The sequence below is a fragment of the Tursiops truncatus genome, chromosome 12 (assembly GCF_011762595.2).
Source record: "Tursiops truncatus isolate mTurTru1 chromosome 12, mTurTru1.mat.Y, whole genome shotgun sequence".
NCBI classification, from domain to species: domain Eukaryota; kingdom Metazoa; phylum Chordata; class Mammalia; order Artiodactyla; family Delphinidae; genus Tursiops; species Tursiops truncatus.
Window position 1 is genome coordinate 73,749,417 of NC_047045.1, and position 14,415 is coordinate 73,763,831.

General features: G+C 35.9%; 2 protein-coding genes across 12 annotated transcripts in view; one reads left to right on the top strand and one right to left on the bottom strand.

Annotated features, from left to right (window-relative positions):
* PCMT1 (protein-L-isoaspartate (D-aspartate) O-methyltransferase) overlaps positions 1–14,415 on the top strand; it is a 46,467-nt gene that overhangs the window by 30,533 nt on the left and 1,519 nt on the right. For 2 of the 4 annotated variants that reach the window (XR_012324908.1, XM_073789722.1), the window contains exons 5-8: positions 1,036–1,156; positions 3,350–3,435; positions 7,042–7,211; positions 13,467–13,610. Coding sequence is in view for 3 of the 4 variants with exons in the window: in XM_073789722.1 (XP_073645823.1) it covers positions 1,036–1,156; positions 3,350–3,435; positions 7,042–7,211; positions 13,467–13,610 (521 nt within the window). In the remaining variant the exon portion in view is untranslated. Of the gene's footprint in view, positions 1–1,035; positions 1,157–3,349; positions 3,436–7,041; positions 7,259–13,466; positions 13,611–14,415 lie in introns of all 4 variants that reach the window. The other 2 variants (XM_004315981.3, XM_004315980.3) reach the window with 2 other exon arrangements.
* Positions 1–14,415, bottom strand: part of LRP11 (LDL receptor related protein 11) — a 63,555-nt gene that overhangs the window by 1,043 nt on the left and 48,097 nt on the right. For 2 of the 8 annotated variants that reach the window (XM_073789721.1, XM_033867830.2), the window contains one exon: positions 7,446–11,108. In XM_073789721.1, the coding sequence (XP_073645822.1) occupies positions 11,050–11,108 (59 nt within the window). In that variant the 3' untranslated portion in view covers positions 7,446–11,049. Of the gene's footprint in view, positions 1–1,507; positions 2,129–7,445; positions 11,109–14,415 lie in introns of those variants that run through there. The other 6 variants (XM_073789718.1, XM_033867831.2, XM_019951499.3 and 3 more) reach the window with 6 other exon arrangements.

Here is a 14,415-nt window from a genome sequence, read left to right on the forward strand (position 1 = left end):
AAGCTCCAGAGAGGTGGGAATTTTGTCTGATTTTTTTTCATTGATGTATCCTAGGCATCCAGAGCAGTGCCAGGCACACAATAAGGATTCAGATACTTGTTTTCAGTTGTTTGACTTGTTTTGTACAAGTTAAACCCTCACTAATGGGATGTAACTAAATACTAGAAATGGTATTTAATTAATGACTTCTTCTCTATACTTGACATGTTTATGGTTTCAGAGGCATAATCATTTTTTAAAATATCATTAGATTTCTGAGTTATCTTTTTGGAACTGATACTAATCAGTGTTTTTCACACATTTACCATGTGTTAGTCTGTGTTCTCAGTGCTTTTCCTGTATTCTCTTATTTACTCCTCACATGATTTATGAGGTGTGTACCCCCTTCCTCCTCATTTTTCAGTTGAGGAACCTGATTGATGGAATAACTTTTCAAGGTTATAGAGTTGTAAGTAAGTGGTGAAACCTAGATGTGAACACAGGCGGTCTGACTTCAGAGTCTTTATTGTGTTAAATTTATTTTACAATTAATATTTATCCTTGGGGCCTTATGTATTTTTATATTTCCCACATGTGGCAGTAGAATCAGGTATAGAAATCCCTATACAAAAATTTTTTTATGTAACATTTTAATATTTAAAGTCACACTTTTAAATAGAATTTAAATAAAAAATGGTTGCACTAATAAGTACAATTTAATATTGGCAGCTGAGTCCCACTTCAAGATCCTGGATTTAAAAACTAGAAATTGAAGAAAGCTATCATTTTTCTTAGTATTACAAGTTTTTGTAATTTATTCTAGCTTCTTAATTACTGAAGTATCATTATTCATTTAAGGGTTATAGTTGAGAAAGTTGTGTTTGCCAAATAATTTATAATAAACTGAGTGTTTAACAATCTAATTGGAGGCTTAAGCTGTTTATTTGTCCTGATTTCTCATTGCAGAATATGACTTTGGATAAAGAAATACTTTAATGACGCTTTAGAAAAATAAACTTAGACCAGTGAACTATTGAATTATTCTTTCACTTCCAGGTTGGACCTAGTGGAAAAGTCATAGGAATTGACCACATTAAAGAGCTAGTAGACGACTCAGTAAATAATGTCAGAAAGGATGATCCAATGCTTTTGTCTTCAGGGAGAGTGCAACTGGTTGGTAAGTATCAGAAAACTTCAAAAATTTCCTCTCTGGAGAATTTTTATTTTCAGAAAAATCCCATGCAAGCTAAATAATACTCAGAGCTAGTTATTGCATTTTTTTAAATTCACTTTTTTTTTTTTTTTTTTTGCGGTACGCGGGCCTCTCACCGTTGTGGCCTCTCCCATTGCGGAGCACAGGCTCCGGACACGCAGGCCCAGCGGCCACGGCCCACAGGCCCAGCCGCTCCGCGGCACGTGGGATCCTCGCGGACCGGGGCACAAACCCGTGTCCCCTGCATCGGCAGGCGGACTCTCAACCACTGCGCCACCAGGGAAGCCCCTTTACATTCACTTTTAAGTACTAAGCAAGAAAAAGCAATTACTCTAAAATGTTACACTGGTTCTACCTTGACCATGGGTGATATGACTTAACTATTTCAGAAAATGCCATGTTGAGTTCTTTCTTCATTGCTTTTTAAGAAGTAGTATCAAAGTAACAGTTGTCGAATATAAAAAATTTAAACAGTGCAGAGATGTGTAAGATAAAAAAGAAAGCCCCTCTTTTTCCTCCTGAAGTTTTTTAGACATATAAATGTACATATGAATAAACTGCACACACACATGGTTTTTAAATTGACTCATCCTCTACATATTGTCCTTTAGGTTGCTTTTTTCCATTCAGCAGTATGCATGGACACATTTCCATGTGAGTACATTTTATATTGTGAAAAATAACAGACATCAAAATATGCATAAAACAGAAATGTGAAGCTTAACAAACACCTGTTTAATCACCACACTGATCAAGAAATGGAACATTGTTGGGGCTTCCCTGGTGGCGCAGTGGTTGGGAGTCCGCCTGCCGATGCGGGGGATGTGGGTTCGTGCCCCGGTCCGGGAAGATCCCACATGCCGCGGAGCGGCTGGGCCCGTGAGCCGTGGCCGCTGGGCCTGCGCATACGGAGCCTGTGCTCCGCAGCGGGAGGGGCTGCAGCGGTGGGAGGCCCGCGTACCGCAAACAAAACAAAACAAAACAAAGAAATGGAACATTATTAGTACCTGGAAAGTTCTCTGCTTGCTTTTTCCTCATCATGACTACCTCCCTTTTCCCTAGTGGTATTATTACCTTTATGCATTTACTACCTAATTGCATTTCCATAAATGATGTTTAATTTAATCTTGAACTTCAGCTAAATGGAACCATACAGTATATATTCTATGATGAATGACTTCTTTTATTCATTATTGTGTCTGTAAGATTCATCCTTCTTTTTGCATATAGTTCATTTTTATTGCTGTATAGCATTCTATTGTAGGAACATTACCAGAATTTGTTTATTAATGCTACTGTAGATGGATATTTTGGGCTGTTTCTGATTTGGAGATATATTCACAATGTACGTAAGTCCAGGTGCTTATATACACTCATCATACAAGCACTCATTTCTTTAGGCGTGTTGTTACAGTTCATAGGGTGACCAAAGATACTGCAAAAACTGTTTTTTGAAGTGACTGAAACAACTTACATTCCCAACAGTAATGTATCAGGGTTCCTATTGCTTCACATCTCTACCAGTACTTGGTATTATTAGATTTTTCTTTTTGCCCACTTAATGTATGGCAGTATCTCTGTGATTTTAATTTTGTATTTTCCTATTAATCAGTGAGGTTGAACACTATTCCATATGTTTGGCCATTTGGATTTCCTCTTTTGTGAAATGCCTATTCAGATATTGAGTTACTTATATTTTTCTTTGATTTGTAGGACTTCTATAGACTAGCCCTGTGTCTAGTTGTACATATTATCAATCTCTTCTCCCACTCTGTGAATTGCCTTTTCACTCTCATACTGTACTTTTTTGATAAATAGAAATTCTTAATTTTAATGTAGTCAGACTTACCAATTTTTTTCTAGTGCTTTTTGTATCCTGTTTAAGGCACTCTGAAATCATGAAGATATGTCCTTATATTAGTTCTCAGAAGCACTATCATTTTAACTTTTCACATTTAGACCTTTGATCTTTGTGACGTTCATTTTTGTGTATGTGTGAGGTAGGGGTCCAAGTATCTAATTTTTCTTTGAATATCCAGTTGTCACAGCATCTTTTATCTAAAAATCTATCCTTTCCCTGCTTTAAATCTCCTATAATTCTTCACACTGGGTAGTTCTATCTGAACAGATTTTTAAAGCTTTTTTTTTTTCTTTCAGTGGGGGATGGAAGAATGGGATATGCCGAAGAAGCCCCTTATGATGCTATTCATGTAGGAGCTGCAGCCCCAGTTGTGCCCCAGGCAGTGAGTTGGTTTTCTTCTGTGTTTGTTGCTTTATTCAAATAAAGCTCTTAAAAATTTATAGGAAATGACTTCTATTGATGTTCAAAATATCATCTATGTTACGTTGTGCTTTTTCTTTTTGGTTGATAATTATGCTCAACTTTTTAAAAATAGAAACGCTGTGCATTTTAGTTGCAGTTAGTAGGCAGTTTTTTCATATGCAGACAGTTGTATAAATAACATGAAAATTGCTAAGCCCCAGCTCATGGCTGTCTTATTTAAAGCACTATTTGATTCGGCTAAGAACTAGTACACCAATAGAACTGGGACAGTCCCTCTGGAGTTGATGATCTGATAATCACTTGGTGTATTGTTAACTACCAGAATGTGCAAGACTGTGTTAGGTGCATGGGTAAGACCAGGAAGTATTTGTCATACATTTATCCTCACAAACCTTATGTTCTAGAAGAGCTGTGTCATACATGTATCAGCATATGATAGATACTGAAGGGAAAACAAAATATGTACTGTAGGAGTTCAAGGGAGGGAGAGTATGATGCATAGAATAGTCAAGGAGACTTCTTATAGGAATAGAATTTGAACTGAATCTTAAAGAATAGTAGGATTTGCATAGTTGCAGTGAGAGGGAAGGATATTCCAGTAGTATATGTTACATAGTCAAGGAAATATTTAAGTACAAAATTGAGTTTTCGTTTTAGTAAGCCTCTGATAAACTTACGTCAGCCCGAATACTCCTTGGCTTAGGTTTCTATTACCTGTGATTTTTTCATGGTTCTTGATTAGATGGCAAGGGGCTAAAAGTGACACTGTCTCTTCTGCCCAGTCTCATCTACTCCCCAACCTGCAAGTGGTTTTTTTTGTGTTTAGACAGTTATGAGAAGCTGAAAGTTAGGGGATTTGTTCTGGTCACTGACTTTTTATTCACTGGCTGAATGACCTTAGGAAAATCAGCTATTTTCTCTGGCCCTGTTATCTGTTTGAAAAAAAGACCAAACCAGTGGTTTTAACATATTTTAATTGAAGTATTAGCATGATGTAGAAAGGTGTACAAGTCATAAATGAATAACGGGGCTGCTACTTGGAAGTCTTTATGAGGAACAGTTAGCCCTAAGCCCTAAGAAAATTTCTGAGAACTGAAAGACATAATTCTATAGTTTGAAAAGATCTTTTGAGTGCCTAGTACCATGAATTTAAAAAAAAAAAAGAGCCACAATATCACCATGAAATTTCAGAATGTTACAGATAAAGAGAATATTCCAGAAGTTTCCAGAAAAGCAAAATAGATAATCCGTTGAAGGGTCAGTAATCAGAAAGGCATCAGACTATAGAAAACCAACATCAGAATGAACAAGTCAGAGGCAAACCATCACAATTCTGAATTGAAAATGATTTCCAATCTTGAATTCTATACCCACACACGTCACTAAATACATAGAATAAAGATAATTTTAGATTTGCCGATCTCAATCTCTGTCTTTAAAAATATTCCACATACTGTTTCACAGAATACTTCTGGAGGAATTGCTTTAATTATATCATCAAAAAATGAGGGAGTAGAGAGAGAGTAGGAAAAACTGAAAAGAAGCAGCCATGGTATCTAGGAAGGTAGGAAATTTTGTTCAAGAGAGAGGTGGTAAGAGTTCCCAGGATTCCAGGATTATTGCAAAGGAAGTCCCAGTATGAACGCTATGCAGCAGGCCTGGAGAATAACCAGTCCAGATTTAGAGCAGAGGAGGAAGGTACTAGAAGCGAGCCTACCAAAAAAGAAAAAAGAGCAGTTAAAAAAAAATTTAAAAAAAGGAAGGCACTAATTAGATAGATTTGACTGCGTGAAAATTTCATTAAGAAGCTGGGAGGGTACCAAGATTTAGAAACAGTTACAAAGAAAATTAAGGGAATGAAAAAAGAAAAACCTTCAGTTTTTAACTGTAGGGAAAACAGCTATTACATAAGAAAGGAAACAATCATTGGGTACCTCTTGGCTCAGCTGCAAATTACATTTACACAGTCATAACTGAAAATGGTTTTAATAAAAAATTATGATATTGGTTGGATTGGGGGAAAGGAGAAGAATACAGTTGGCCCTCTGTATCTGAGGGTTCCACATTCAAGGATTCAACCAATCATGGATCGAAAATACTCAGAAAAAAAAATTCCACAAAGTTCCAAAAAGCAAAACTTGAATTTGTCACACCTGGTAACTATGTACATGGTATTCACATTGTATTAGGTATAATAAGTAATCTAGAGATGATTTAAAGTATATGGGATATATAGGTTATATGCAAATATACCATTTTATATAAGGAACTTGAGTATCTGCGGATTTGGGTATCAGAGGTAAGGTCCTGGAACCAATCCCCCTTGGATACCGAGGGACAGCTGTTTATGTATGAGAGCTTAGTCCTCATCTAGCACATAATTTGAAATAAAAGAGGAAATATTATACAGCATGGTAACTATAGTCACTAGTACTATACCATATAATTGAAAGTTGCTAAGAGAGTAGACCTTAAAAGTTCTCATCACAAGAAAAAAGAACTGTAACTATGTGTGGTAATGGATGTTAATTAAACTTACTGTGGTGATCATTTCACATTATATACATATATCAAATCTTTATATTGTACACCTAAAACTAATACACTATTTATATGCCAATTATATTTCAGTTAAAAAAAAAAAGACATGCTTTAGAAGTAAGCACTACAAAAGAAGACAGCTGAAAGGATTTAAAATGAGTGGATTTAGGGAGCAAGACTGGAGTAGTGGGAAGAAGCCTGCTATTTTTTCATTAAAAACCTTGACATTTAGAAAATTAAAAGCGAAAAAATAAGGTAGACTTGCTGACAACAAAAATTTTATTTAAGGACACCCTTCCTTGGGATAATACTATCCAAAGTAAGGTTTCTTCCTTACTGTTTTTGATCAGTGGTCATCTGTCAGGCTACATTCAAATTGTGACATACGACTTAAAAATTTTCTGACCAGAGGGGCTTTCACTGAGTAGTTTTGGTTCTTCATTGACAGGGCGTCCTCGTTCTAATGCTGCAGAGACTCCAGCCCTACCTTCCTTCGTCATGTCATGGTGCCAGTAATCCTAAATTCAGTCATAAAACCAAGGTTCCCTTATTTTTGGTTCAGTGATGCCTTAAATTCTTAGATAGGATAGGGATTCCTTGCTGATTTTCTACAGTTCCCCTCCTCCCCTGCAAACTATGAAGATTCAAAATAGGCATACAGGAATTGAAATTTCCTGTTCTGCCTTTGGCCTTCCCAAGAGGATAGTCCTACATTATGTGGTTCAACTCAAACATTTTGAGCATTGCAGTTGTACCAGCTACTGTGTTAGATGCTAAGGGCACAAAGATGAATAAGACACAGTCCCTGTCGTCAGAACATTTGTACTGTAGTAGGGAAGGTCGGTAGGTAAATGAGTGAGTGGGTAATTGAGTAACAAGTTTAACAGTGGAAGTATGTATGTACTAAATAAAGTACATTTCTGCTTTCTGCCCATGGACACTGAAAGTTGTGTATAGTGATGTAAAATGACTATTAACATAAAATCTATAGCTTGGTGTACATGTGCTCTTCTTTTTCTTTTAGCTAATAGACCAGTTAAAGCCTGGTGGAAGATTGATATTGCCAGTTGGTCCTGCAGGTGGAAACCAGATGCTGGAGCAGTATGACAAGCTCCAGGATGGCAGTGTCAAAATGAAGCCTCTGATGGGAGTGATATACGTGCCTTTAACAGATAAAGAAAAGCAGTGGTCCAGGTGGAAGTGATTTTATCTTCTGCTCTTTCTTCTTCCACACATGCAAGGTGAAAGGGTGTGGATTTTAAGAGATTAGACTACAAGAGCTGCTTTTTCGGTTGTCACCTTTGTGCTGCTCCATTTTAACATCAGAAATTCACTACATTAAAAATGTAGAAAAGTTTTGCATGGTCTGTCCTTTTGATTTAACTCATCTTTGGGAAAGGGGGGTGAGACTTGGTTGGCACAAAGGTGTTTTTCTTTTTAAAGAGGCTTTCAGCCACACTTTCTAAGATTATTTTAGTATCAGCCACTCTGTTTCTATATTTGCAACTCATTTTTATAGCTGTTGTACGGTCATGGAAACAAAGGCTGTCATCTGAAGAGAAGGGGTCATCATTTCCTGCCCCAGTTCATCTCTATTATACCATTGTTGTAAAGAGAAAGAAGGGAAAAGATACTCTTGTCCCAGTTTTCGAAGGTGTCAGAATCCCAGAGAGGACATTCTCCCTCTCAGCTTGATTTCTCTCTTTCAATCAGGTTCATAGACGTCTGACAACCTGTGCCTGTTTTACATTCCACTCTTATTTCAGAACCACTATAAGGAAGAAACCCACCATTTTATAGAACAGGCTGGCCAATTTTTAAGCTACTCTAAGTTCCCGGGGAGGGGAGGGGATTCTGTGAGTGAGTGCCCAGGTCTCACACACCTTCCCAAAGGGCCAACAGCATGTAGCGTAATCTTCAGTACAGCATGGCTCATCTTAACACCCACTTTTGTTTCTGTGTCTCAGCATAATCTGGATATTTCGTTTGAAGCCAAGATTTCTCTTTTTCCTCTCTTCCTTCTTTCCCTTCCCACTCTCTCCAGTGGGAGGGAGTGAGATCAGTAAGTAAGAGTGACATTAGCCAAGTCTACTTGAAATTAAATGCCAGAATAAGAAAGGCCTTACTGCTTCCTTGTTTTAGAATCTACTTTTATTTGACAGAGGTGCTTATTTTAAGATGATTTCTTAATAAGTAAACTGGTGATTATAGGTTTAATAGACCTCTCAGTTTTGTTTTCTGGAAAGAGGAAAGGCACCTTTTGAATGAATGGTAATGGCAAAAATGGTAATGAATCTAACTCAGTTTGTTCAAAAATGAGTTTTACTTTTGACTAATTTTGATTGGCCATTGCTGGGATACCTTACTAGGAATTGCATTTTAATTCTTCACCTAATGTAGTTATAGCTATTTTCTTTGAATTCTAACTGGAGCACAGCCACTTCTTTAAAAAAAGTTTTAAAAAGCTATCAGTCTTGTCAGTTAGAATCAGATATAGTTACGAAGTTCCTTTTGCTTCTAGTCTGGTTACATAACTACATAATTGTATGATTGCTGTATAAAAGGGGCAGACATATCATTGAAATTACTGAAATTTGGTATCAAGTAAGAGTTCAGATTTTCATTAATAAGTTTAAAATTTCTCCTTTTATACACATTATTAGTACCATAATTTAATGATGAAGGAATTATAAAAAGGATTTTAGTTTTTATAACCAGAGGCGGACTCAGCTTGAAGCTAATGAAACTTAAGCTTCAGGGCCCTCACTTGCTTTGGGTCCTTCATGGCCTTATACCAAATTTTATATGCACAGTCTTATTTTTAGCCTACCTTTTTGTTTTCCTTCATAAAGAGGTTCCCCCCTTACCCAATTATATAAGCTTCAGGCTTCCACACACCTGTATTTTACCCTTGATAAGACTAAACTATTTGTATTAAATTTAGAATAATTTTTAAATCTATGGACAGTTGTTCAATCATTTACCAAATATTTAAATATATATATACACTTGGTTTTCTTTTGGGCCTTCAACTTTTTAAAACATTGAGCAATTTTACATGTATGCATCATTGGAAACTTTTCTTTAGTTGTACTAGGATGACTTTCTAATTTTTTCTATTGCAAATTTTCTGTTCAAACACATTTTCCTATATCCAAAGATGTAGTTCTAATTACAGAGATAATCAGTTACTTAGTTGTAAATCATGAAGTTTAAAGAATATAAAGGTAAAACAAAATCTGGAAATGAAATCGGAAAAAAACAACTGCCGCATTAAAAAAAAATTTGTACTGAAAGAAATTACTAGAAAATAGGATGTTTGAAAGGGTAAAACATCAACGGTCAACTTAAAATATTAAGAGACCCTAAGTTGCTATTTCTGTTTGTGTTCATAAACTATCAGTCAAGGTCACAGGCAGGAAACAGAAAGTGTGCTCAGCTAGGATTTTGAAGTGACTTTAATGAAGGGACTATTCAAAGAAATATGGGAAAGGTTATGGGAACCAGTAAAGAATGTGACATACCCAGGGACCAGGGGTTCCCAGGGTGATAGTAGGAAGCTGTTACCACTCTAGACCTAAAGGTAAGGAAACAATTTTACTAGAACCCACTGAGAGCAGGGACAGCAGAAGCGGGGGTGGGGTGTGGTCCCTGACAGGAGCTGTAGTGATAGAGGGAAGCAGCTACTCCCACATCTATGAATCACCTCAGTTTTCTCTCCTCCCGCCCTCTTCTCTCTGCCAGGGCATCGTATGGGGCAGAATTAACTGGAAGTCAGAGAGGAAGAGGCCCTGTGCCAGATGTAGTCTGAAGTCAGCTCTCACCACCTCTTTCCTTCCCCTTTCCTCCCATACAGCAAATACCTCTGCTGCTTTTTATTTTAAAATAATTAATTAATTAATTTTTGGCTGCGTTGGGTCTTCGTTGCTGCATGCGGGCTTTCTCCAGTTGCGGTGAGCGGGGGCTACTCTTCATTGCGGTGCGTGAGCTTCTCATTGCGGCGGCTTCTCTTGTTGCAGTGCACTGGCTCTAGGCACAAGGGCTTCAGTAGTTGGGGCACGTGGGCTCAGTAGTTGTGGCTCGTGGGCTCTAGAGCGCAGGCTCAGTAGTTGTGGTGCACGGGCTTAGTTGTTCTGCGGCATGTGGGATCTTCCCGGACCAGGAATCAAACCTGTGTCCCCTGCATTGGCAGGCGGATTCTTAACCACTGCACCACCATGGAAGGCCCCGTCTGCTGCTTTTTAAATTTAGGTGTGGAATAGATTTGAGAGGACATCTAGTTTTTGTGTGCCCTATTTCTATCCCCGTCAGGCTAATCTATGCGTAAACTGTCCTAGACAGGAAAGAAAAGAAAAAAGCCTTTATTTTAAATTGCCTTTGGAAAAGCAACATCTAATACTTTTCTTTGGCAATTTGTTCTGTTGTTAAATTTGTTAAATATTTTTCAGTGTGAGGACCTTCTTAATACATCATTAATTCAACAAGTGTTTGCGTGCCCACTATGTAGGCACTGCTTTAGGGCCAGGAATACACAGCTGTGAATTTGAAACTGACCATTTTCGTGGAACTCATAGTCAAGTAGAGACAAGACAAACAGGCAATTAAGAGTGTGGTGTGTTGGCTCTGCCTTGAGGGCGGTAGGGAGGGATTGTTTAAGCCAGGCAGTGAAGCAATCAGAATTCCATTTCAGAAAGATAATTCTGGCAGTGGGGTAGAGAGTAGATTGGAAAGGGACAAAACTAGGGACAGAAATAGGAGGTACCTGTAGCAAGTCAGGGGTACAGTGATGGTGGCCTGAATTAAGGCAGTGGTGGTAAGGATAGAATGTGGTTAAAAAGGGTTGCCTACATTTTCTCATCTCACATGAGAATTATGTAAAAAGCTCCCTAGTCAGTTTCTTGCCAGGCTAGATGATTTCTGTTCTTTCAGAATTTCTTCAGGATTAATTCAAGAACTCATCCTAGTGCTTTCTTACGAACATTCTCTTGTTTCTCACCAGCTTTCCATCCTTCTCTGACTGAGGCATCCAGAGCTAGTTGGAGTGCTCTGTGAGAGTGAGATCCAGTCTTATCTCGGAAGGTGTGATAGAAACTAGATGGAAAAAAAGAGAGAGAACTTAGTGGGCCTGCTGACTTCTAGTGCCAAATAAAGCCCCAAACTTGAATGTAGACTTTTGTCCCCTTATACTTGGAAAAATGTTCCTTGCAATTTTGGTGGATTAATAAAAGGGGAGAGAATGTCAGAGAGATAGGCTATAGACTTAGAATCTGTGGTATGATGTTCAAGACTATAGATATTTAATAGTTGTATTAGTTGCTTGTAAACTTAATGATTTCTAAATTTGTATTTTATTTTATACAAGTATGTTTATTTTATATATCTAGAAATCAACATTTTGTTAATCTTCTGGTAAGTTTTATTTTATTTTTGTTTTTAATAGCCACAAGAGTCAAAGGAATAAGTCCATTTCTGGTTTGTGAAACTGAGGAATGTTTCAGGGTTCTCATTCCATAAGTACTTCGTCTATCGATGTCTTCTTAAAAGTGCCATGTACACATGAAAAAAATGTTATGAATTGACTGGCATTTCTAGGATTGACAGTTTAGGTCCTAGGATATCCAGCTGATCCTGTGTTCCATATTGTTCTATACTGTCCTTTTAAAATTTCTTTACATATGTTACAGCATTATGACATATTTTACATCCTTAAAGGCAAGAATGTATTCTGTTGCTTTTGGAATTCTTTTTATGTCTCTCATAATGCTTTGTACAAAGTTAATTGTACAAAGCTTTTATTACCTCAGAAAGCCCATTGATTAGAAAATGTTCATGGATTTTGATTGTTATTTCCTGGTAGTACATATTTTCAGTTGTTCTTGATAAAGAATACATAATACTAAATGTTAGTAACTTCGAGTTATTAACCTAATAAATTATGTATAATTACTTATTATACAATAAAGTAACAAATATTTAGTTATTAATCTAATGAAATATTAACACATATATTTTAAAGAGCCTTTTTAGAAATTTAGGATGTACTCTTTTATTGTAAATGATCTATGCATGTAAGTCAGATAAAGAAAAATATGGTTATGTAGAATTTTAAATATTAGGAAAAATTAATAAGGTTAATGGATTTTGGAGTCTTAGGATGTGACAAGGTTATACTTGCCATGGCAGCAAATTTTTGGTTTTCTTTGGCACCCTAAATGTTACAAACTCTGGTCTGTAAACTTAATTTCTTTTCCTTTTTTTTTGGAGGGGGTGCTATAAATTGCCTTCTATTTGTTTTCAACAATACTGTTCCTGACTACCAAAGTAATGTATATGCATTGTAAAAATAGGAAAAAAATACAAAGAATAAAAGTCACCCATAATCCCAGAATCTAGAGGTAACCTCTTATTAACATTTTGTAGATTTTTTCTTCTTTTATCCATAGATCTATATAAATCTCTTTTGTAATCCTGAGATCATATGGTAGCATTATTTTGTAATCTCTTTTTATTTAATAAAATGTCATCAACATTGTCCCGTATCATTAAACACTTTTTAACAATATGATCTTTTCCAGTTTTATTGAGATATAATTGACATATAGCATTGCATTAGTTTTAGGTGTACAACATAGTGATTTGATAGATGTATATATTGCAAAATGATCACCACAATAAGTTTAGATCTTACATCCAAGTCTTTAATCCATTTTGACTTAATTTTTGTGTGTGTGGTGTAAGATAGGGGTCCAGTTTCATTCTTTTTCACGTGGCTCTCCAGTTTTCCCAACACCATTTATTGAAGAGACTGTTTCTCCGTTGTATATTCTTGGCTCCTTAATTAATGGACCATATATGCATGGGTTTATTTCTTTGTTCCATTGGTCTCTGTGTCTGTTTTATGCCAAATACCATACTGTTTTGATTACTATAGCTTTGTAATATAGTTGGAAATCAGGAAGTGTGATGCCTCCAGTCTTGTTGTCCTTTCTAAAGTTTGCTTTGGCTATTTGGAGTCTTTTGTGGTTCTATACATGTTTTAGGATTGTTCTATTTCTGTGAAAAATGACATTGGAATTTTGATAGGAATTATATTGAATCAGTAGATTGCTTTGGGTAGAATGGATATTTCAACAACATTAATTCTTCCAATCCATGAGTACGGAATATATTTACATTTATTTGTATCATCTTCAGTGTCTTTCATTAACTTTCTATAGTTTTCAGTGTACAACCCTTTCACCTCTTTGGTTAAATTTATTTCTAGATATTTTATTCTTTTTGATATAATTGTAAATAAGATGGTTTTCTTAATTTTTCTTTTGATAGTTTATTATTAGTATATAGAAACAACTAATTTTAGTTGTCGTCTGCAAAAAGAGACAGTTTTACCTCTTTCTTTCTGATTTTGATGCCTTTTATTTCTTTTTCTTGCCTAATTGCTCTGGCTAGGATTTCCAGTACTATGTTGAATAAAAGTGGCGAGAGTGGGCATCCTTGTCTTGTTCCTGATTTTAGAGGAAAAGCTTTCAGCTTTTCACCGTTGAATATGATGTTAGCTGTGAGCTTGTCATATGTGGCCTTTATTATGTTGAGGTACGTTCCCTCTATACCCAGTTTGTTGAGAGTTTTTATCCTTTTCCCTTTTCAAAAAATTTTTTAAATGGAGAGGATATATACTGTATTGCTGGGCAATAAGGATATTTATTGACAGAATCCTTAATGCTTTGCAACAGGTAAATAAAATGTAAAATTATTTAAAAAAACAACAATAGTATCTTTAATCTATATTTTAAAAAGCACAAGTGAATTTAATTTATGAATAGAGCACTCTGCAAGTGAACTCTTTGAAGATTAAGTACTTTAATGCTTGCATGAATTTAAGTAAAATCTGTTTTATGAGAATTACAGTACTTAAATTATTTGGAAGAATATATTAAGAGGAACAAGAACTGATAACTTATCATTTAACAGATAATCCAGTGCTGTATGACAAAGACAGCTGATGGGAGAAGTCATTTTAAAAATATTTTCTTGCACAATTTATAAAATTCATATTTTATAAAAAATACTGTACTGGCCAATAATCCCTTAATTCACCACTTACCTGGGAAATTTTAGCTCTTTATTTACCTTCCCTTCAAATTTATTTTAACAGCTTTTAAAAAAACTTTAAAATTTTTATTATAGACAAGTTGCAAGAATAGTACAAAGAGCTCCTGAATCTCTTCATCCAGAGTTATCGATTATTAACGTTTTTCCACATTCCTTTTCACTCCCTCTTTCTCTCTATATATACATATATGTAACATTTTTTCCTGAGTCATTTGAGATTTAGTTGCAAACATCATACTTATTTACTCCTAAAGTACTTGAGTCTTTAACAATGTTTTTTGTTACT